At 41.8% G+C, this 23,308-nt stretch overlaps 3 protein-coding genes across 3 annotated transcripts in view; 2 read left to right on the forward strand and 1 right to left on the reverse strand.

Moving 5' to 3' along the window:
- Positions 1–3,199, forward strand: part of LOC128732660 (cytochrome P450 4g15) — a 58,675-nt gene extending 55,476 nt beyond the window's left edge. The window contains exons 4-5 of the mRNA XM_053825950.1: positions 1,788–2,702; positions 2,764–3,199. Of these exons, the coding sequence (XP_053681925.1) occupies positions 1,788–2,702; positions 2,764–2,948 (1,100 nt within the window). The 3' untranslated portion in view covers positions 2,949–3,199. The remainder of the gene's footprint in view (positions 1–1,787; positions 2,703–2,763) is intronic.
- A 10,839-nt stretch (positions 3,200–14,038) lies between these two features.
- LOC128738903 (ubiquitin-like modifier-activating enzyme 5) lies at positions 14,039–15,593 on the reverse strand. The gene is made up of 2 exons (XM_053834417.1): positions 15,266–15,593; positions 14,039–15,088 (listed from the first exon to the last, which is right to left on the reverse strand). Exons 1-2 carry the CDS (start codon positions 15,480–15,482, stop codon positions 14,115–14,117), a joined length of 1,191 nt encoding a protein of 396 aa, XP_053690392.1. The 5' UTR covers positions 15,483–15,593; the 3' UTR covers positions 14,039–14,114.
- A 129-nt stretch (positions 15,594–15,722) lies between these two features.
- LOC128738975 (probable glucosamine 6-phosphate N-acetyltransferase) lies at positions 15,723–18,628 on the forward strand. The gene is made up of 4 exons (XM_053834522.1): positions 15,723–16,435; positions 16,684–16,894; positions 16,963–17,152; positions 17,217–18,628. Exons 1-4 carry the CDS (start codon positions 16,415–16,417, stop codon positions 17,428–17,430), a joined length of 636 nt encoding a protein of 211 aa, XP_053690497.1. The 5' UTR covers positions 15,723–16,414; the 3' UTR covers positions 17,431–18,628.
- The last annotated feature ends 4,680 nt before the right edge of the window (positions 18,629–23,308 follow it).

Genomic DNA, 23,308 nt, shown 5'->3' on the forward strand with positions numbered 1-23,308 from the left:
TTCCCAATAACGTACATGTTCAGATGAAAACCAAGATCGAATCTTTTGTTTTATCCAACATGCCGCAATTGGTAAAGCAGGTTCCGGTCCGAAAACCGACTTTTCTGCTCCAGATCTTGCTAGTTCATCAGCCCATTCATTTCCGGTTATACCAGAATGGCCAGGAACCCAAACCAGATGAACGGCATTTAGAATGCTTAGTTCTTCTAATTGGGTGTGGCAGGTGATGACTGTTTTAGATTTAGAATTAGCCGCACAAAGGGCTTTTATAGCGGCTTGACTGTCAGAACAGAAGTAGATAATCTTGCCTTTCAGTTCTTTCTGAAGTGCAAACTGAGCTCCGCACATAATTGCAAAGATTTCAGCTTGAAAAACGGTGCAGTAACTACCCAACGAATAGGATTCCTCCAATTTCAGCTCACGGCAGTAAACACCAGCACCCGCGCGACCTTCGTACAAGGAACCATCGGTATAACGGACCATATAGTCGGAAATTTTCCTTTCCATGTAGCCTGACATCCAATCCTCTCTAGGAGGAAAGTCACTTGAGAAAGTCCTATACGGGAATGTACGCATGAGCGTTACATCGCTAGGAGCAAGGGCAAACTTGTCCTCAGCAACAATTTGCGACCACAATCGAGTATGACCAGTGGATCCGTTCACAGACTGCCAAAGGCCAATCGCGTGTAGTCGATAAGCACATATTAGTGCCTCTTGCTTCAGGTGGAAGTGTAGAGGTTTAATATTGAAAATAGCTTCTAGGGCGGCAGTAGGAGTTGTAGTAAATGCACCAGACATTGCCATTAAACACATCCTTTAAAGATGGTTTAGCTTTGTCTGGACAGTCACAACTTCTCCTCTCTGCCACCATACAAGACAACCATACGCCAGTATTGGTCTGACAACGACCGTGTATAACCAGTGTATGTATTTGGGTTTAAGCCCCCAAGAGTTGCCAATTGCTCGTCTACATTGCCCAATGGACCGACGACGGTCTTTTTTGAAACACCTGAAGCAAGTCAAGCAAAGTTGCAAAACGAGATTAAATCTTCCCCTTTAAACTGTGGTACCCTACTTCATATAGATAGCGTAATTATAAACAGTCGTCTGCTCTACGGCATTGAGTTACTATGCACAGTATCAGAATCCGCCATCTCTTCACTAGCACCAGTCTGCAATCAGGCCATCAGAACTGCCTCCGGATTCCTTCCATCAACCCCAGCATACTCTGGCAACGAAGAAAGCGGTACAGGACAACTGCGAGACTAGTCCTATAATCCTATTGACTCGCAGTCGAAATTCGAACATACGACGACTGGCTTGTTGAACCAGTGTCGTACCTCGAGGCCAACTGGGAGGCCTCTAATATCTGATTTATAATGAACTAGTTCAATTTTATACCGATAACTAACTGAGTAACAGTCCGTAGTTTAGTGGCATAAATACAAGGTTACTGGTCAAGCCTTGGTTGGTTCTGCTTTTTTCGACAGATTTCGCAGCTAGTTGTTAGTGTGTTAGTATACGGGACAAATGCGAGCCTAGTGCTACAGTTTTATTGACTCTAATAATAGCTCCCTTTCGATATTCGAACTTATGACGACTAGGTTTTTAGACTGTATCGTACTTCGAGACCAACTAGAAGGCTAACCAGTGGGGATTACTGAATGATTAATTCAAACAATTTAACAATATATGCAACGATTTTTTTTACATTGAAACTATATTTAACATCTATTGAATAAATATCATCCTTGGCATTATACTAACGTTTTGCTATTCTCTTACAGAAACCGCAATGGGCGTTTCAAAGAAAACTCAGGATCAATCGGGATACGATTATGCAATGGCCGTTATGAAAATGTGTGATATTTTGCATTTGCGTCATCGGAAGATGTGGCTGTACCCTGACATCTTTTTCAACATGTCCCAATACGCAAAACGACAAGTCAAGCTGCTCGATACCATACATAGTTTGACGCGCAAAGTCATCCGCAACAAAAAGGCTGCTTTCGAAACAGGAACACGTGGGTCTTTGGCTACAACATCAATCAAAACAGCCGATTATGAAAAACCTAAAAATACTGCCAATCTTAACACCGTGGAAGGACTTTCATTTGGACAGTCAGCAAATTTAAAAGATGATTTGGATGTTGAAGAAAATGATGTTGGGGAGAAAAAGAGATTGGCATTCCTTGATTTACTATTGGAAAGTGCGGAAAACGGTGCACTTATTTCAGACGAAGAAATAAAAAATCAGGTTGATACAATAATGTTTGAAGGACATGATACAACAGCCGCTGGCAGCAGTTTCTTCTTATCGATGATGGGAATCCATCAACACATTCAAGACAAAGTGATCCAAGAACTGGACAGCATTTTTGGTGATTCCGATCGTCCCGCCACATTCCAAGATACATTAGAAATGAAGTATCTTGAACGTTGTCTGATGGAAACCCTGCGAATGTACCCACCAGTTCCAATTATAGCACGATCGCTCAAGCAAGATTTGAAACTTGCTTCTAGTGATTTGATTGTGCCATCTGGAGCTACCATCGTTGTCGCTACCTACAAATTGCATAGATTGGAATCGATCTACCCTAATCCCAACGTCTTTGATCCAGACAACTTCCTACCAGAAAGACAAGCTAATCGACACTACTACGCTTTTGTACCATTCTCCGCCGGACCAAGAAGTTGCGTGGGTAAGTTGAAATGTTATTAAAATAGCTAACAAACGAGAACATGTGTTATTTTCTTATGCAGGTAGAAAATATGCAATGCTAAAATTGAAGGTCATACTCTCGACTATCCTGCGTAATTTCCGTGTTATTTCGGATTTGAAGGAGGAGGATTTCAAACTGCAGGCTGACATCATTTTGAAACGAGAGGAAGGTTTTCAGGTGCGCCTACAGCCACGAGAACGCAAGGCCAAAACTGCAAAAGCCTAAAGCAGCGATTGATCAATAGTCTAACCTAACCGAAAAGTGAACTTAAGCTTCAGGAGTGTGAACACCTGGAATATTCATAGTTATGATGATAGAAGAAATCTGAGAGCAATCTGATACATACGCAATACGATGATATTTAATAATTTTAATATACATAAGACATAGTTTTAAAAGTAAGGGGAATAGAACTTATGTTGTTTAAATAGTCTCTTTTAACATTATTAAGCTTGTATGTGTGTGATGAAATTCCAATGGATCCAATAAATTACTAAAATGGTATTAAACAGCGTACATCAATTCGAAATCTCAACACTTATTTGCTAATACCAATGCATCTTTTGTGATACCACCCGGGTGTTTGCTGTATAACCTGCACTGCAATTCTTTTTGCTGTAACCGCTACTGAGTGAGCATTAGGTTTGGGGATTCCTTCAAAGCTTGCTCTACCTTACGCACACGTTGTTCATTACCAGTACTATCCCATATTATAGCTATCTCGGCGCGAGGTCTCATTGCGTTCTTCTGACCAGTACCTTGTGTTCTTGCTTTGTTGACCCAGGGTTCTTGAATCAGGGCCAGGTCCATAGCGTCTTTGTCTCCTGGAAAGTACGCCCGATTAGCGGTGGGTAAAACAGCTCTGAACCGATCATTTACTACTGCGAACCGATTCAAATGAGCGGCTCATGGTGCACGGTTAGTTTGTCCACGAAGCTAAAAGTTCAGTACATTACGATTCACGAAACCAAACTTCGTGTTACCTTCGTGTAAGTTTGATGAACCGAGATTTCTTTTAGAAGAGTCGTTCATTTGAACACTCTATCTTGTGAACCGGTTCATCTGAATGGTTCGTAAACCGTTCGCCTATCCCTACGACCGATGCAGCTTGCGCATGACGTTTATCTGCTGCAGGTTAATGTTCTGTATTTTTATGGTTTTTCCGCTCGCTGGATTTTGGAAGAGACAGAATCCCCCAAGGTTCAAGCCTCATGGAAGCCGCAACTTTTTTAACCAGTATCCAAATTCGCAATGAATCAGGGAGGACCTTGCTCCGCATAGTTTCGCCTTTCTCACGGGTTTTACTGGAGTTTCCTAGGCCACTTACGGAAACCACTATTTGTTTTCGCTCGGGATTGCAATCGTCAGACTGTCAAGATCCACGGATTTGGCAGACTCACCTCTATGAGTCTTCGCTTTACACTCAAGTCTTTTTTTACACGGTTTGTTTTTTTCGATTACTCGAAAACGGTGCAGTTAAGGAACTATTTACAATCTACGTGAGGAATGTCGAGCTACTCCCAAAGGTATTGGGAAATAAATGAATGGTCTCTAAATTACCCCGTTCTTAATACTCAAAAAACCAAACCGTGTAAAAAAAGTACTTGAGTGTACCAGAATCTCTGATGGGACCCCTTTGACCGCCTTGTGGAACCATGATTAGTATCACTGGCCTAATGGGTGATTTGATTATAAAGAGACTCGGTACCAATGGACCCCTCATTTACTTTGACTTCTAAAGTTTCAATGAGCGCTTTGGTGAAATACGAAAATTTAATTAAAAAAAACGTTTTCATGATCAAATTCCACTATTAATTTTATTCATGACAGATACACATTTCGCCTACGACTTGCAGACTTCATCAGTGTGTTTTAGAACTAGTTCGACACTTAACACTGTCCCAAGCAACCAGTACACTCAAGTACTTTTTTTACACGGTTTGTTTTTTCGAATATTAAGAACGGGGCAACTAAGGGACCATTCATTTATTTCTCAATACATTTGGGAGAGGCCCGACATTCGTCACGTATTTTGTAAATGGTCCCTAAATTGCACCGTTCTTGAGTAACCGAAAAAAAACAAACTGTGTAAAAAAAGACTTGAGTGTAGTTCGAATTTTACTTGACATACGAACTCGAAAATTCCCAATTATTAACCTACACAGCCCTCACCTCGGAAGTACCGAAGATGACAAAGACGAATTTTACGCGCAGCTGGAACGTGAATACGACCGCTGCCCAAGGCATGATGTCAAAATTGTCATCGGAGATTATAATGCTCAGGTTGGTCAGAAGAAATTCAAACCGGTGGGTGATTGGACGGTTCAGCGCACCCCCGCAAACGAACGAAAACGGCCTAAGACTTGTCGATTTCGCCGCCTCCAAGAACATGGCCAAACGTAGTACCTTCTTCCAGCATAACCTCTACCATCGGTACACCTGGAGATCACCCAACCAGACAGAATCACAAACCGACCACGTTCTGATAGATGGTCGGCACTTTTCAGACATTATCGCCGTCAGGACCTATTCGGGCACTAACATCGATTCGGATCACTACCTAGAGATTGTAAGGATACGTCAAACACTATCTGTTGTGAACAATTTACGATACTAGCGCCCGCCACGGTATAATCTAGCGCGACTGAAGCAACCGGAAGTCGCCGAAAACTACGCGTTATCTCTCGAAACCGCGTTACCGGAAGAGGGTGATCCAGCCCCTCTTGACGACTGTTGGAATGCCGTGAAAACAGCCATTAACAGTGTAGCGGAGAACGTTCCAGCTCGTGGTGTCACGAGTGTGTGTGTGTCGACGTAACGAACGGTTTGACGAAGAATGCCTGCAGATATTGGCTGGGTAGAACGCAGCGCGGGTACAAATGCTGCGTAGAGCCACCCGTCAAAATGTGAAGCGATACAAACAGAAGCGGAGACAGCAAACCCAACTCTTCACGGAGAAGAAGCGCCACGAAGAGAAGGAGTGCGAAGAACTCGAGCAGCTGTACCGCTTTCATGACACACGGAAGTTCTATCAGAAACTCAACGAATCTCACAAAGGCTTTGTGCCGAGATAAAGACTGTAGACCGTGCGGTGATCGAAAGGTGGAAGCAGCACTACGATGAACACCTGAATGGCGTGCAGGCGGAAAACCATGATAGCGGAGGAAGTGACCACATTGGTGTAGCAAGCAACGAAGATGTGCCACCCCCATCGATAAGGGAAGTCAAAGAGGCTATCCAGCGGCTGAAGAACAACAAAGCAGCGGGAACGGATGGCATTGGAGCGGAACTTTTTAAAATGGGCAGGGACAAGTTGGCCGGCTGCTTGCATCAACTGATTGTCAAGATTTGTGATACGGAACGACTACCGGAGGAGTGAAAGACGGGGTTATCAGCCCAATCTACAAGAAAGGCGATAAGCTGGATTGTGAGAACTACCGAGTGCTGTCTCAAGTCATCTTCCATCGACTAACGCCAATAGCCAATAGATTTGTGGGAAGTTACCAGGCCGGCTTCATGGAGGGTTGGTCTACAACGGACCAAATCTTCACCCTGCGGCAGATCCTCCAGAAGTGCCGCGAATTCAGAGTCTCCACGCATCACCTGTTCATCGATTTCAAAGCCGCATATGATAGCGTAAACCGACAAGAGCTACGAAAAATTATGGACGAAAACGGCTTCCCAGGTAAGCTTACTAGACTTATCATGGCTACGATGGATGGGATCCAGTGCTGTGTGAGAATCTCGGGTGGATTGTCGGACCCATCCGAATCTCGCAGGGGACTTCGACAAGGAGATGGTCTTTCCTGCCTGCTATTCAACATTGCGCTTGAAGCTTGTCGTAAAACGTTAGGCCAATTAATAATATTTATTTATTTACTATTTGATGGGGCTTTCAACCGTTGGTTGGTTCGCCCCAAGAAAAATTTTTACAATTTTAGTTACAAGATTTCGGTACATTAATAACTAATAACTAACTAACTAACTGCACTAATACTAATAACTAACTACATTAATATTAATACTGGCAAATGAGTGAACATGTGCAAATATATCACCTCTGTTTTCTAACTCCTATCTCTACCTCCACGAGGTGCCGGCTGGGGTACGGTAGCCAAAGTTGCGTACCTGGTGGTACGCAACCTTGGTTGTCGTATGCAGACAGAGAAGGTGGAACACTCGCCGTGTGGTTTCCGGCTATCTAATCATGCAGTTCGGCGCAGGTTTTTCGGAGGGCGCGGCTGCGGGGTGTGGGCACACCGGGAGAGAGTTATTTTCTCAGCTGGCTTAGCACAGAGAGAGAGAGAGAGAGAGAGAGAGACTCTAAATCGGTCTGTTTTACACAATCTGCAGTTAGGCCCTTTGGCGGTTGGTGCCGAATTGTACGTTTGGGCAAAAATTGAGCCACGGGACCTGATCCTGCCGGGAGTCGGCAAATCAGGAGCCCCTAAGTCAAGGTCTACCTCCGTGCCGATGACTGAATGGCTGGAGGGGTGAAAACATGCCAGTCGCGAACGGAGTGCTTTGGGCATCTTGCCCCTACTGTGCCATGCGGGGCTCTGGTACGGTCGATCTTTGTTGTCCCTTGCGTTTCGTGGGAACAGCATAGTAGTCCTGCCCAATTTCCCTTATGGGTTTTACGCCAAGTGCGTTCTGGCCAATATAATTGGCTTCGCTTACAATTTGCTGTCTGATCTGTGTTGGAGATTGTTTGTGCATATACTCCGCTAGTCAAATAGTTAGGGTCGCACAAATAAATCTTCAACACAAACGGGCAGCAAATTTGTATTTATGCGAAAAACTTTTTAATGGCTCTGTCACCATCGCATTGGTTCAGGAGCCATATTTTCGCAAGGGGTACTTTCATTCGACGGATATTGGAAACCAGAACTTTGCTGCTTTCAGCAAAACTGGTATGACAAATCCTCGTTTGATGCCCAGGGCATGCATATTGTTGCATAGGTCAATAAGTGCATGCCTTATCTCTGAGTTGACTACTCGAGATATTTGTGCAGTCACAGTAGAACTCGTCGTGGATGATGTCCATAGGCGCTATGTCTACTGTTCTGCATACTTACCACACGATGAACCGTCTCCCAGCGACGATTTCAGAAATGTGGTGAGATACTGCCAATCTAATGGGCTTCCGCTCATTGTAGGCAGTGATGCCAATGCCCATCACATCATTTGGGGCAGCTCGGATATCAATCCGAGAGGCTCTGATTTGATGGAATATTTGAGTAGTACCAACCTTGGAATACTCAACATTGGCAATTGTCCAACTTTCATACGAGCTGGTAGAGAGGAAGTGTTAGATATAACACTCTGCTCTAACAGGATCAGTCATGAGTTGGCACAATGGCATGTTTCAAATGAGACACCAATATCTGATCATTGCTTTATATATTTTGATCATTTGGGTGTCTCTTTGAACGCTGCAACCTTTCGCAATCCGAGATTTTCTGACTGGGAACTCTTTGAGGAGGAACTGGCGACGAAATTTCAAGGATTCGAACCGACGATTGAGTCATCGATCGACTTGGATGTGGCTGTAGATGTCACAACATCTTTTATTGCGGAATCTTTTGAAGTAGCCTGCCCGCTAAAAACTATTAAAACGACTAGAGGAACACCGTGGTGGAACTCTCATCTTGCGGAACTAAAGAAACAATGCAGGAGAGCCTGGAATAGACGTCGGAGGGATGGCGTGGAGCCTTTCAAGCAGGCCCGGAAAGCCTATGCAAAGGCTCTACGGTCTTCAGCACGCACGAGCTGGCACAGGTTCTGTAGCAACGTTTCCAGTTTTGGGCGAGGTAAGTCGACTTAATAAAATCCTGTCAAAATCGAAAGATTATCAGGTTAATAACATTCGAAGTTCGAACGGTGAATACTGTTCGAATGACAATGAAATCCTGGAATGTCTCTTTTATAGTCACTTTCCGGGCTGTGTGGAACCTGAAGTTCGAAACGATCCAGAAATCGTTTTAGGTGGCTTAGACTCATGGGCTTTTGCTCGGAGACTTGTCACAACTGAAGCGATTGAGTGGGCCGTGAACAGCTTCTCTCCATACAAATCTCCTGGAACAGATGGAATATACCCTATTCTACTGCAGAAAGGATTCAAGTACTTCAAACACATTCTGAGAAGGATGTTTGTGTGTAGTATTGCTATTGAGTACATCCCAACTCAATGGCGTGAAATAACCATTAAGTTCATTCCTAAAGGTGGACGCGCGACATACGAGCAAGCAAAAAGTTTTAGACCAATCAGTCTAACGTCATTCTTGCTTAAATCACTTGAGCGGATTGTTGATCACCACATCCGCGAAACAAGCTTAGTAGAAGTTCCTCTTCATTCAGCACAACATGCTTATCAAAGTGGCAAATCTACAACCACTTTATTACATGATGTGGTGGATAAAATTGAGGTTGCTTTTTCACAAAAGGAATCTTGCTTAGGAACTTTTTTGGATATTGAAGGCGCGTTTGATAACGTATCTTTCGCTTCCATTTTGGAGGCTGCTCGTTATCATAATGTGCCTTCAATAATCATAAAGTGGATAGAACAAATGCTTAGTAACCGATTGCTTTTTTCGTCCTTACGGCAAGCAAGCATTTGGAAGCAAAGTGTTTGTGGATGTCCACAAGGTGGCGTTCTCTCGCCTCTTTTATGGAACCTTGTGGCGGACGGCCTATTGAGGAAACTCAATGGTCTAGGCTATCCGTCATATGGTTTTGCGGATGACTATCTCATCCTAGTAGTTGGAAAGTGCATAAGCACATTATTTGACTTAATGCAGCAGGCACTACGCGTCGTGGAAACGTGGTGCCGAGAAACTGCACTTTCGGTAAATCCGAGCAAAACATCTATCGTCTTATTTTCAAGACGTGGAAATACCAATGGAGCTCGCGCTCTGCGCTTTTACGATTCGGATGTTGATGTTGTGAACGAAGTGAAGTACGTGGGATTGATTCTCAACTCCAAGCTTGACTGGTCCACAAATATTGACTTCCGAATTAAAAAAGCGTGCATGGCCTTTGGGCAATGTAGACGAGCAATTGGCAACTCTTGGGGGCTTAAACCCAAATACATACACTGGTTATACACGGTCGTTGTCAGACCAATACTGGCGTATGGTTGTCTTGTATGGTGGCAGAGAGGGGAAGTTGTGACTGTCCAGACAAAGCTAAACCATCTTCAAAGGATGTGTTTAATGGCAATGTCTGGTGCATTTACTACAACTCCTACTGCCGCCCTAGAAGCTATTTTCAATATTAAACCTCTACACTTCCACCTGAAGCAAGAGGCACTAATATGTGCTTATCGACTACACGCGATTGGCCTTTGGCAGTCTGTGGACGGTTCCACTGGTCATACTCGATTGTGGTCGCAAATTGTTGCTGAGGACAAGTTTGCCCTTGCTCCTAGCGATGTAACGCTCATGCGTGCTTTCCCGTATAGGACTTTCTCAAGTGACTTTCCTCCTAGAGAGGATTGGATGTCAGGCTACATGGAAAGGAAAATTTCCGACTATGTGGTCTGTTATACCGATGGTTCCTTGTACGAAGGTCGCGCGGGTGCTGGTGTTTACTGCCGTGAGCTAGAATTGGAGGAATCCTATTCGTTGGGTAGTTACTGCACCGTTTTTCAAGCTGAAATCTTTGCAATTATGTGCGGAGCTCAGTTTGCACTTCAGAAAGAACTGATAGGCAAGATTATCTACTTCTGTTCTGACAGTCAAGCCGCTATAAAAGCGCTTTGTGCGGCTAATTCTAAATCTAAAACAGTCATCGCCTGCCACACCCAATTAGAAGAACTAAGCATTCTAAATGCCGTTCATCTGGTTTGGGTTCCTGGCCATTCTGGTATAACCGGAAATGAATGGGCTGATGAACTAGCAAGATCTGGAGCAGAAAAGTCGGTTTTCGGACCGGAACCTGCTTTACCAATTGCGGCATGTTGGATAAAACAAAAGATTCGATCTTGGTTTTCATCTGAACATGTACGTTATTGGGAAAATCTTGAAACTTGTCGTCAAACGAAAAGTTTCATTGTTAAGCCTTGTGAGAAGGTTGCGAAATTTCTTTTGCAACACTCAAACGTAAATTGCAGTATTCTTGTCAGATCACTGACTGGTCACTGCAGGCTAAATTATCATATGGCAACGATTCAGCGAGCTGAATCGTTTCATTGTAATTTATGTGAATCCGACTACGGTACACCATATCACGTAATTTGCAACTGTCCTGCAGTAGCACAATTGCGTCATAGGATCTTTGGATCCTACGTCTTAAATGAATCGGATTTTAGGAAACTAAAATTACGAGACATTTTGATGTTCCTTACCGAAAGCGGTATTGAGCTATAAGCCCTTATTTATCATGAGTATACCCCCCAGGGGGTGTACTTTTGATAAGTTAACTACCAAGGATTGCAGTATCCCTTCGGGGGTACAAAAATCTCTCGGTATATATATGTTTGTGTTTGTCCAAATTCCTCATCCACCCCTTCCTATTCCTCCTGTTTTCCTTCCCGTCCTCATCAGGTAAATGATGACACGGGCAAGATGGGCAAGGCACAAATCTTCCACATGATTGTGAGGAATGTGCTGCTCGAGCCAAAGATGCTGATACCTGATACCTGATACCTGAACTAATAACTAACTAACTAACTGCACTAATACTAATAACTAACTACATTAATATTAATATATACTATCTAATCTAATCTAATATTCTACGCTAATATTAATTATATACATATTATATCATATAGTTTCGCTTCTTTGAGGAATAAAATCAATCTGGTTTCCGCAGTGGGATCTTCGCTGAGTGCATCACGTAAACCAATTAATAATAATTTGTATAAACATATAACAAATATATAGCATTATACATAGTAAATATTAATACAGACAAAAGATGTGCGTTTGAGATTTGCTCTTACAAACACCAGGATCAAACTGGCTGGGTATACATTAGATTGAATGATTGATTTGGTTGTCTAAATCTAGAACAGGACGTGCCATCTGGCTTCTGACTCTTCTTCTTATTATTACCGCTATCCCGATTGAATATTCTTTGTAACACTCTGCACCGCTGTGGCCTGCACATATTATTTTAAGAATAACTTCGTTTGCCGAACAACAGCTCCCGAATATGCCACAGTTTATGCGACCAAAATCATGTTTGGCATTTCATTTTGAAAATTAAAATTCGTGTATAAACAAAACTAACGATGAACCAAGCATAGAACTACAGAATACAAAAGAAATCAAAATTCGGAAATAACTTATAGTCGTATTCCCTGAGAATTTCCCACTAATGAGTTTCAGCAACACTGAAAGAGATACCGCGTTATATTTTCCAGTCAACGGTTGCTCGTCGCTTTCAGCTAGTTCTAATCTATAATTTTTCTGAACAAAGTTTTACTGTATCGTTTGTAGTTACGGTGCTACAACGCTAGTAACTCATCAGCGACTAAATGAACGTTCATTTAGTCACTAATAAGATACTACCATTATAGCGCCGTAACTACAAAAGATACAGCAAAACTTCATTCAGAAAAATTACAGATAATAACCTGTTCTACATAAGTCCCATAGACAAGTTTGTCATATTTGGCCCCGTTAAGACGGTACTGTCAAATGAATCAATATTGAGTCAAAGTGATCGAACCATCCCAGCTTGTAACAACTTTAAAGTTAGGTTAATTACTTAAAAGTGAAGCTGCTTAGCAAGCTATAGATCTACAGACATAACTGTTCTTAGATACCGTATTCGAACTCTTTGTCACTTATTAGGATCTGCTAGCTAATTAGAGTATCTGAGAGTAGCTCGAGAGCCACTAAGACGAACGTTGGCGGTATGCTTAAGTCCAATTTAAAGATTGCCTATGGGTCATTCCACGGGAAATTTACAGTCAACATTTTTTTTCTCTTCGGAATATTTTTTTTACGTTCTTTGTTAAAAAAAATCGACACGTATTTTTGTATTTCGATGTTTCTGTTGGAATTCGCAAGATTGCACTCCTCCTTGCTTGACAAACATATTTTCAATGTAATTTGTTTATTTGGTTAAAAAGTCAACAGATTTCTGGATCCTAATGACTAATAAAACTACTAGCTAATGTTCTAAAGCGAGATTTTAACACGTTGCGGCTAACGCCAAAGTCAAAACAGGATACAAAACGGTTAAAATTGCGTTGTAAGCCTAGTGCTAGTTGTAGTGCTAAAGGTGCTGTAGTTGGTTTTTCTGTGTGGTATACGTAGAAATGAATTGTTCCGTGTTAAGCGAGGCGGAGCTGATATGTCGATTCTCTCAAGTATCCAAGAGCAGTCGATCCGAGACGTCAAAACATCTGATATAAAACAGCTTTGATTACGTCCCGACGTCTTTACAGAGAGTCCAGATTGATTAGTCTGCAACGCTGTTCGTAGCTTGGTAGTCTGATCGGGTCGTTCCATGGTAGCCGTCGGAGTGCAAAGCGAATGAACCTCCGCTGTACTGCGTCGATTCGGGTGACGCCATTTTGATAATACGGGCTCCATACGGGTGCGCAGTATTCAAGATTAGAACGAACTAACGCACAGTAGAATGATTTCAAGCAGTATATATCATTGAAGCTTTTGGCGATACGCATGATGAATCCCAAATTCCTGCAGGCCTTGTCGACAACGAAGGAAACGTGTTGTGAACGTAAAGGTCAGTTTGGAGTCGAGTAGTATACCGAGATCTTTGACGCAATCTACACGTCGTAAAGACATTCTTGACAGTCGGTATTCGAAGATTATCGGATTCAGCTTTCTGGAGAACGTAATCACTTCACATTTATCGGGGTTCAATGTTAGACGATTGTTTTTACACCATTCGGCAAATATCGACAGCTGGTCCTGGAGTGTGAGAGTATCAGACGAGTCATTTTCTTTTGCGAACAATTTTAAGTCGTCGGCAAACGCAAGCCGAGAACCTTTGAGCGTTATATTGACGTCGTTAAAATAGATAAGGAAAACCAAAGGACCAAGATAAGGTAGCCACCTTGCGGAATTCCAGAGAAGGCGGTGATGTAGTTAGTCGGTAAGTGCAAAATAATAATTATTAAAATATGAATTTGCGTAGGACCCGTAAAATTGCTGCAAGGCATAACACCTTTCTACAACAAATCTTCCGAAATAAAAACGTCGTCAAACAAAGTGAAAAATAATGCACAGAATAAAATCTAGAATTTCAGTGAACTTCTTTGAACGAAAACCTTAAATTCAATAAACATAGAAACTCAACGACTGTGAATGAAGAGGTTACGGTTCGGAAAAGTGACAATGAGAATATTAATATGGAAAATATAGACCCAGTTTATATTCCGTAGTCATACATATTTGATAATATACCCTTTTATATTGATTTCATCTGGGCCATTAAATCCTCTAAACTAATACTGTCATCTTTTGCAGACACGTTAGCGTCTAAAGTGGAATGATGTTCAGTTGGAGCTTCATAAGCCAATTTTAAACCAGTCGTAATATTAGTAGATGGGTTGGAGCAATCTGCTTTTGCCGAGTGGTCTTCATCTAAGAGTTCAATGCCGTAGAGGTTTTCTTCGTGCACTGGTGCGTCATTGCAATCAATAGCTTCATCTTTAATAGCAATAGGTCGTTTAGCAAAGTCTTTCTGCCGTTCGATACAATAACGATCATCACATGTCGGGTTCGGTTTAAGATTCATTTTAGGGAAAAAATCTATTAATGCATTGTAACCCAGATAGTCCGAAACAGTTCCAAAATTAAGCAAATATTTCAGTGTATTCTGCACTAACATTCCTGCTACGATTCCCATCGTCGTTGGTAAACTTGCAGCACAAACGCCTTCTCGTTTCAATGTTTTTTCGTCTATATTTTCCGCAACCACCAGAGGGGGTGCACACGCAAAACATGCCGTTTCTCCTGGTCGAATGAATTGAATGTGCCCAGAGACAGCATTTTCTGAAACGCCCGATTCGAACCAATTTAGTGAGAGTTCATTGCAAGCTGTATTTATAGCCATGCGTGCTTCAAAATTATCCACACAACTCAATACCAAATCGACCATTCTTCCGTCTTCCACACCACCTATGCGAATCGCGTTTAGAAAACAATCAAATGACTCCATCGTTGTTATATTATAATTATGTGTGGATATTTTAACGTCTGGATTAATGAAATTGAGAGTTTTTGCTGCTGCATCCACCTTTGAAAGGCCAGCTTGGTCAGGAGTGAAAAATAATCGATTCATGTTTGCTAGTTCCACTTTATCGTAATCGAACAATATTAATTTTCCAATTCCGCATCGGGTCAGCATATCCGCTGTAACACTGCCGACACCTCCAACACCTAAAATCGGAAAATTGTTTGTACGGTTATGGTAACGAAGCTACTACTACTAGCAGATGAGGCATATTGCGTATAGCCTGTAAACTATTATAATATAAGCTTCACTTTGATTAATAATTGGAACGTTTATGCATATCTGGCACATTTTTGTATCCATGTTTTAATATCAAAAATTACCGATTATTGCTACACTTTTCTGTCGAATTCGTTCGTATTCATTAACAATTCCCATTCGTTGCAAAGCCATTAATCGACTGTAAGGGTTGGAATCAATCACCTCCGAAGACATCTTTTCAATTTTTCCTCGTGCATGTTGCACTTTATTAGATTCAGCCTGGTTTAACGCATCCTGTAGATGCTGGATTTGCAATTTTAATTCTTCAATAGACGACATGGTAGTTTAACTGCAAGGGTTTGTGCACAGGTATGTTGTGTTGTGATTTGTGAATCAGATTGAAACGTGTCACCACCAGAGATGCCATATTTTCTAAAAAAATTTCTGGAACTGCTCGAAAACCGAAAAAATTGAGCAGTTTTCCGGCTACTCGAATTTTCTGGTTTGAAAATAATCTGCGAAAATCTGCACACTTTTTTAGGAAGTCTGTGAAGTTTGGGAAGTTTAAAGAGTCGAAGCTCAAAAATCTGCACCAAAACAATAAAAGTCAGAAAAACTGCAAATATCTGCAAATTTATAATGATCTGCAAGCAGGGGTGTGAAATTGTCAAAATTTAGCGGACTAAACATCCATGGACGGCGACAATTTGGAACTAGCCAGTATACCGAAAATAACAGCTAAAATTAGTTAAATTTAACTTTAAGTTTAACTGCTTTCTAATTAGTTTCAGTAGTCTTAAAATGAATAAACCTTTAAGTAGGCACTAGAACCAAAAGTACCAAAACCAATGAGTGGGACATGTACAATGTATGAAGTTTGACAGCCACACCACCCCGCTGGTTACGATACGTTGCCGATGATGTTCGCTGATGGTCCGTGTGATTCCAGCTTAAATCAGGTTTCAGTCAGATTGGTGCTTCAGTCTACACTACGTTACAAGCAGGAGGGATTTTTTGGCGGGACAACCATCAGGAGTGAAGTGAATGTGAAAGAAGAGTGCTCGACTTGTTCACCGAACTCGTTGTTATTGTTCTCATAGTGATAGTCTGATAGTGCTAATAGGTATATAGGTATATAATGTGGTCAGCATATTGACCATCAGAAAAATCACATCACTTCGTCCTTTCTCAAAAACATTTATTAAGTATAAAGCGCAAAGGTGATTGATTTAATCTACTTCTCAACACTTGTGGGTGAGGTATTCGCAGCCATGGGTGCCTCGTACCCCGAGGTACGTATATTTATATTCAAACTATAATTGCAACTAAATGTATTATGTATTTTTGCAAACGTGGCACTTATAGTGCTAACTGGTTAATTATTGAAAAAAATCTAGAATGTAGCTTTAACTCATGTAAATTGTATCATACTAATAGTCATGATATGATAATATTACAAACATATTTTATTACCCGTTAGTAGTTGTTCAAGGTCATTTACCATTACTTCCTGATTAAAACTAGATTAAACTACTTTCAGGACGAATTGATTCTATATGATCGTTCTCTTCTGACGAATTTGGATTTCTCAAGATCACCCGCAAAGTTTAATCCACCGATCACTGCAGCTAGTCCTGGCGAATCATGGCTTCTAGTACGACCCTTACAAACGGGTGATTACAACCGTGGCTTTTTGCAAATATTATCGCAGCTAACGACAGTCGGAGATGTGACACTACCTCGATTTCTGAGTGAGACACGTTTAAATTATTTTTTTATACACCTAATATGACAATTCCTTTGTGTTATTTAAATTCAGACAGATTTGCGCAAATGCGAGCAAGCGGAGATTATTTCGTAACAGTAATAGTTGATACTCGTTACGATAAAATAATTGGAAGCGCATCTCTAGTACTTGAGCACAAATTCATCCATGGATGTTCTGTTAGAGGGCGGCTTGAAGATGTCGTAGTTGATGATACATATCGTGGTAAACAACTCGGAAAATTGTAAGAACTCATGAGTTAGGTAAAACGATAACTTTGAATTTAAAACCTTTTATCATTATTTAAGGATTGTTGTAACAGTTTCGTTACTTGCCCAACGTCTTGGTTGCTATAAGATGTCATTGGATTGCAAGGATAAACTTGTTCCATTCTACAAATCTATTGGATATACTTTAGAACAAGGCAATGCAAATACGATGAATATCCGATACGAACAACACAATTCAGTTGTTACGAATACTACTTCCAGCAATTTGCCATCTGATCTCCAACCATCCTGACAATTAGCCGCCGGTACTGCTATTAAAAAATCCAAACTTTGAAATATTGCTTCACCATGAAGAACATTAAGCAGAAAAATACTTTTTTTCTGACAGAAGCAGAGCCTTTGTTAGTTGTGCTTTTGTGCTTATTGCTTATAAACTTATACATGACAGCACCAGCACACTGCAATGGATGTTAATAAACCTTTCTCGATAATACTAACAATTATTTCGTCTTTAGTCAAAAGTTAGCAATCGCAAAATATTTTGTGATTAAAAAGTTATTTCGGTAAGAAGGACAAGCCCAACAAGCAAAAAAGCTATGCTCCACATTTCGTTTTGAATTTTAATGTTCTATTTAATCTCTAACCTTATAATGACAACTGCTTTGAATCATTCATAAAACAACCCCTTTCCTATTGAAATATGTTTAAAATTTTAATTAAAAAAAGCTATCACTTTTGAGAAAGGTTAATTATCAAAAATAAGAGAATAAATCAAATTGGATTTTTTGCTTATATGGCAGTATTGGCACATAATTGAATAATTGATGTTTATTTCTAAATGTACATTTATTTTACAGAAATTTCTTATCGGTGTAGGGATTTTTAATTATAAATTTAGGGCGCTATTCTGTAAATCACGTCGAGCAACACTGTCGAATGTCGAGTGCAGGGAGAAGGGGCAGCATAACGTTTCAGTGCACGTCCAAAACAAAACAAACTCAGGTGTCGTTTAGCAAGTACGTTTAGTCACCAGCCTTTTAGCGGCGGACACAGTCGAGTTATTGCAGATTGCAAGAAAAATCCTTACATTGCGGTTATCTTGACAGCTGAACCAAACCATCAAAAGATAACCGCATGATTTATTATAATAATTAAGTATTTGAAAATTTACCACATCAATTATTTTCCACCACAAACACGTTACAAAATGTTATTTTGTCATATTTTGTCGAACCACAAGCCAGAAAACCTAAATTTTAATTTTGCGGTTGTCTCGCGGTTATCTCTTGAGCGCGTTACGACCGCCGCAGCAGGAGGATTTATTATAACCGCCGCAATACTTGACAAAATCGCGTCGCGTGTGACTTCACAATACCAAAAGTCGATTATTCGAGCAACGTGACACTCGACGTGACTTACAGATTAGGACCCATAAATATATTTCGAATAATAAACGAAAATAAAGTTAGCTCAGCTTAATTAATTTGTCATCATGCAGTTTTTTTTCTATACTTACTTTAGTGGCGGCGATGGCTATTCTTTCGTTGGACATTTTGGCCATGTACCCAGCCCACCGAGTTCTGCCACCAGGGCTGTTCTGCACTCAGTGCACCTATTTTGCTTATTTAACTGTAGCACCTCAATCAAGTGAAATTCGAAAATGTTATGTATGGGGCATTTATAGAGTCAATTAGTATCCACAAGATTGCTGAGTATTGCTCTGTCTTAAGTATTTACGGCACACTCCCAGTTCTCACTGAGTGGGGCACCAAGAGCGCTCTCTGCGCACTACCCAGTGTGAACTGTGAGTGCGCCGTAAATACTTAAGATAGAGCAATACTTAATTCAGCAATCTTATGGATAATAATGGACTCTATAAATGTCCCATACGTAACATTTTCGAATTTTGCTTGGTTGAGGTGTTACAGTTAAATTAGTAAAATAGGTGCACTGATTGCAGGACAGCCCTGTCTGCCACATTATACTGTCACCCCAGTATTATGGCTCAGTCATTACTATACGTTAGTTTTATACCTACATAGCAAACTAATATAAAACTATTGAATATGAGTTCAACAGGCAGAAGCAACATTCCGCTGCATGCTTGACAGCAATACACTTAGTCTCAATGCGTAAATTTTCTTAGTTTGCCGATAGTTGGCAGTTGGCTCCAATCGACTGTCGATTTGTTGTTATTTCTGCGGTTGTTATAAAAAGTCGGTCTGTTGCCACTGTTGTGGCATTCGTGTCTAACTTAAAACTAGAAGAATTAGATTTCATTTGGTTGTAAAGTTTTGTGTCTTTCAAAAAATTAAGCACTGTTTTTTCTTTTTCGTCATTGTTAGTTAGAAGCTCTTCGATTGTAATACCCTCCATATTGTTGTTTCGACGTATATCTGCGGACTCTAGTGAGAACTCGTTGATCTGATGCGTTCTTCCTGTGAGTGTACTTCGTTGTACTGGGTTTCACACGCCGTAGAAGTTTTTGTGCCTGAAGCCAGATTTCTTCCCAAGTATTCCGAATTTTACCCTTTATAACTCTCGTAGTGTCTTGAGCTGGGATGGGAATACGATTTGTTATCGGCACTTTTTTTCGTCCCAATTTGGCTCGTGCGTCGGCTTGCTTATGCTCGTTACCAATTATCCCCGCATAACCTGGAATCCAGCAGTATGTAATATTACGCATTACGGACGCGTTTTCCACTTTTTGGATCCACGGATGTTTGGAGCGACCTCCATGAATAGCATCGATACAGCTGGCAGAATCGGTGAGCACTACAGTTGGACTATCTTCTGTTACTTCTTTAGTGGCTTTCCACAGAGTCAGGTAGGGCATAACAAATCGCTTCTGTTTCAGATACAATTCCGGCTCCAGTTTCACAGCCGTCCTTTGAGCCATCAGTGTAAAATAAGTTATGCGATGGGTACTTATATGTTATGAATTCCAGAAATTTCGGTACAGCAATACAACTAGGACTGCCGGCTTTGATGGAGTGTCTTAGCGTGTTATCAATTCGTTGTGCTTTCTCGTACCATTTGCGATCACTCAGTCGTTCAATGCAGCTTGTATGCGGCAGCATGTATTCGGTGATGTTTTGAAAGTGTTGTTGCGCGTTTTATTACTGGAAGATTAGTGACATTCTGTTTTTTCTCCGACCAACGACGTGCCAATTGTGCTAAGCGTTGAATTAATACTGTTCGAAAAGGTAGACAGCCAGCTTCGGCCATAATGGATACGACTGGGCTCGTCCGAAATGCTCCAGTTGAACGGCGAATCATTTCGTTGTATATTTTTCCTAATAATCTTTGGATGTAGGTCTCAGCTGCGACATGGTAGCTTTCAGGTCTGTGACGAATTCTGGTGTTGGCTTTTTGCTCTCGCTACACTTGAAAAACTCACCGGGTAACCGAAGTGATGTACCATAAGTGAGCTCAGCGGGTGATGCTTCTAGCTCTTCCTTTAGTGACGATCGTATCCCAAGCAGCACGATCGGCAAAACTTCGGTCCACCGAGAATTTTGATGACACATGATGGATGATTTCAGCTGACGGTGTGTTCGCTCGATCTGACCATTTGCTTGTGCGTGATAAGGGGTTGTGCGCAAGTGTATGATTCCTAGCAAACGTGTCAATGTGTTGAAGAGTTCCGATTCGAACTGCCTGCCGCAATCGGTAGTTACATTCGTGGGTACACCGAAGCGTGCGATCCAGCCGTTGATGAACGCACGAGCTACAGTGAGTGCTGTCATGTTCGGCAAGGGAAATACCTCCGGCCATCGGGTGAATTTATCGATGATAGTGAGGCAATACAAATTACCTTCGGACGGCGGCAGAGGTCCGATGAGATCCACGTGGATGTGTGCAAATCGGGTATCTGGTACAGCTATTCGGACAACTGGAGTTTTGTTGTGTCGTTGTATTTTCGATTTTTGGCACGGTATGCAAACAGTGACGAACTGCTTACAATCTCGGCGAAGCGATGGCCAGATGAATCGCTTGGAGACTATACGTGTGGTGGTACGAATCCCAGGGTGTGAAGCGCTATGCATTTTCTCTATCACTCGGCGTCGAAGCTCTGGTGGAACGAACGGTCGAATAGATTCCGTAGAGATATCGCAATACAGAGGAGTAGCCGCTACGGGCGATTTGAATAGCTTCAATTTTACAGTTGTGTTGGTTGGGGGATTTTCTAAAAACTGTTTCAATTTGGGATCCGACTTCTGAAGTTTAGCCATACGATCGTAATCGATGACTTCGGTGGTGGTGATAGTGTTGATACGGCTGAGCATATCGGCGACTTTATTATCGTTGCCAGATACGTGCCTGATGTCGGTAGTATACTCACTAATAAAGCCGAGCCGGCGTTGTTGGGTGGGACTTGCCTTCTCCGGGCGCTGCTGGAAGGCGGTAGTGAGAGGCTTGTGGTCAGTATACACACAGAATTCTCGAGCTTGTAGCGTATCCCGATAGTGTTTGACGGCTTCGTATATGGCGATCAGCTCCCGATCGTAGGTGCTTGGTTTTTGTTGGGTCTCACTTAGCTTGCGAGAGAAGAAAGCGAGAGGCTGAGGGCCACTGTGTGTAAGTTGATGTAAAACGGCTCCGATCGCTGTGTTTGAAGCGTCCACGTCCAAGGCAAATTTGGCATCTGGAGAAGGGTAGCGTTTACTAAGCTACCTACCTAAGTTACCTTCGATCATTCGTTGTAAGATTTGCTGGCTCTCTGCGGCTCTCGGTATGAAACGTCGATAGAAATTTACAATACCAAGAAACCGCTTCAGTTGTTTGGCGATTGTTGGCTTTGGAAATTCCAGGATGGCTTGGACTTTGCTTGGTTTAGGTTTAATTCCTTCAGTTGTGATTTGATGTCCGAGGAAATCTACGGTAGATTGACCAATTTGGCATTTCGACGCGTTGATGACGAGGCCATTTTGCCTCAATCGATCAAAGACTGCACGAAGATGAAGTTTGTGTTGGTTAACGCTCTCCGACGCTATGCACAGGTCGTCGATGTATCCCAAGCAGCACCATTTGTTGCATGAAGGGTTACGGAACTATAATTGAAACATTCAAATATGGTAAAAGTTCGCATCAGTTACTTTTATCGAACTGTTATGTGATTGAAAAAGCGCAAGAGGTGGAGCCTATATGCAACCAATTGTTACACAGATGTTTTATTGGAACATCAATGCGCGTTATCTATCCATTCGCGACTACGATACTAAAAGAGATTATAAGCCTGTTTGCACTCCCACGAAATCCTATGCCGCGTTGTCAAAACTTGCGGGAAAACAAAAACAAAAATACATCCTTCTCTTTTTTACTCGCACAAAAACCAATGCGCGTTATCTAAATACAAGCAGCTATTCGCGACTATGATACTAAAAGGGATTTTAAGCCTGTTCGCACTCACACGAAATCCACACGATACCATATGGGTACACGAAGTCAAGATCACCCAATATTGCATGTAGGTGTCTTTGCAATGTCTGTCCGGCATTGCGTAGCCCAAAAGTCATGTATTTGAACTCAAAAAGACCAAACGGAGTTGTTATGGCAGTTTTCGGTATATCTTCTGGGGCTACTGGTATTTGATGGTATGCACGCTGTAAGTCGATGCAAGAGAATATTTGCTTACCGTGCAGGATGCTGGAAAAGTCTTGTATATGCGGCACGGGGTACCGGTCTGGAACAGTGATGGCATTCAGACCACGGTAGTCACCGCACGGGCGCCACTTACCATTCGATTTTTTAACGAGGTGAAGCGGGCTCGCCCAACAGCTTTTTGAGGGTTGGCAAATGCCTTGCTCCATTAGGAACTGGAACTCAGCTTTCGCTTCCTTAAGCTTGTCCACAAGTAGTCGACGAGGGCGGCAAAACACAGGTGGGCCATTTGTGATGATTTGGTGCACGGTACTGGCATTGGTTGGCTTGTGTTTCATATTTAAGACGGTGATGTCTTGATACTCGGCGAGGATTTCAGCAAATGGTGAATTTACGTTGAATGTCGTGATGGATGGCTCCGATGTTGCATTGATGTTGTTGACTTCTAGGCGGGTAGTATTATCGATCAGCTTGTTTCTCCGAAGATCCACGAGCAGACCGAAGTGTTTGAGAAAATCGGCCCCGATGATCGGTGATTTCACGTCTGCAATTACAAATACCCACAC

The sequence above is a fragment of the Sabethes cyaneus genome, chromosome 1 (genome assembly GCF_943734655.1).
Source record: "Sabethes cyaneus chromosome 1, idSabCyanKW18_F2, whole genome shotgun sequence".
NCBI lineage: Eukaryota > Metazoa > Arthropoda > Insecta > Diptera > Culicidae > Sabethes > Sabethes cyaneus.

Bases quoted from the DNA above. Each gene is read 5' to 3' on its own strand.
- LOC128738903 (XM_053834417.1), bottom strand. From the start codon at position 15,482: ATGTCGTCTATTGAAGAATTAAAATTGCAAATCCAGCATCTACAGGAT. The intron at 15,089-15,265 runs GTAATTTTTGAT...TTCCGATTTTAG, and splicing joins GAAAAGTGTAGCAATAATCG to GTGTTGGAGGTGTCGGCAGT.
- LOC128738975 (XM_053834522.1), top strand. From the start codon at position 16,415: ATGGGTGCCTCGTACCCCGAG. The intron at 16,895-16,962 runs GTGAGACACGTT...ATTTAAATTCAG, and splicing joins GACACTACCTCGATTTCTGA to ACAGATTTGCGCAAATGCGA. The intron at 17,153-17,216 runs GTAAGAACTCAT...TCATTATTTAAG, and splicing joins GGTAAACAACTCGGAAAATT to GATTGTTGTAACAGTTTCGT.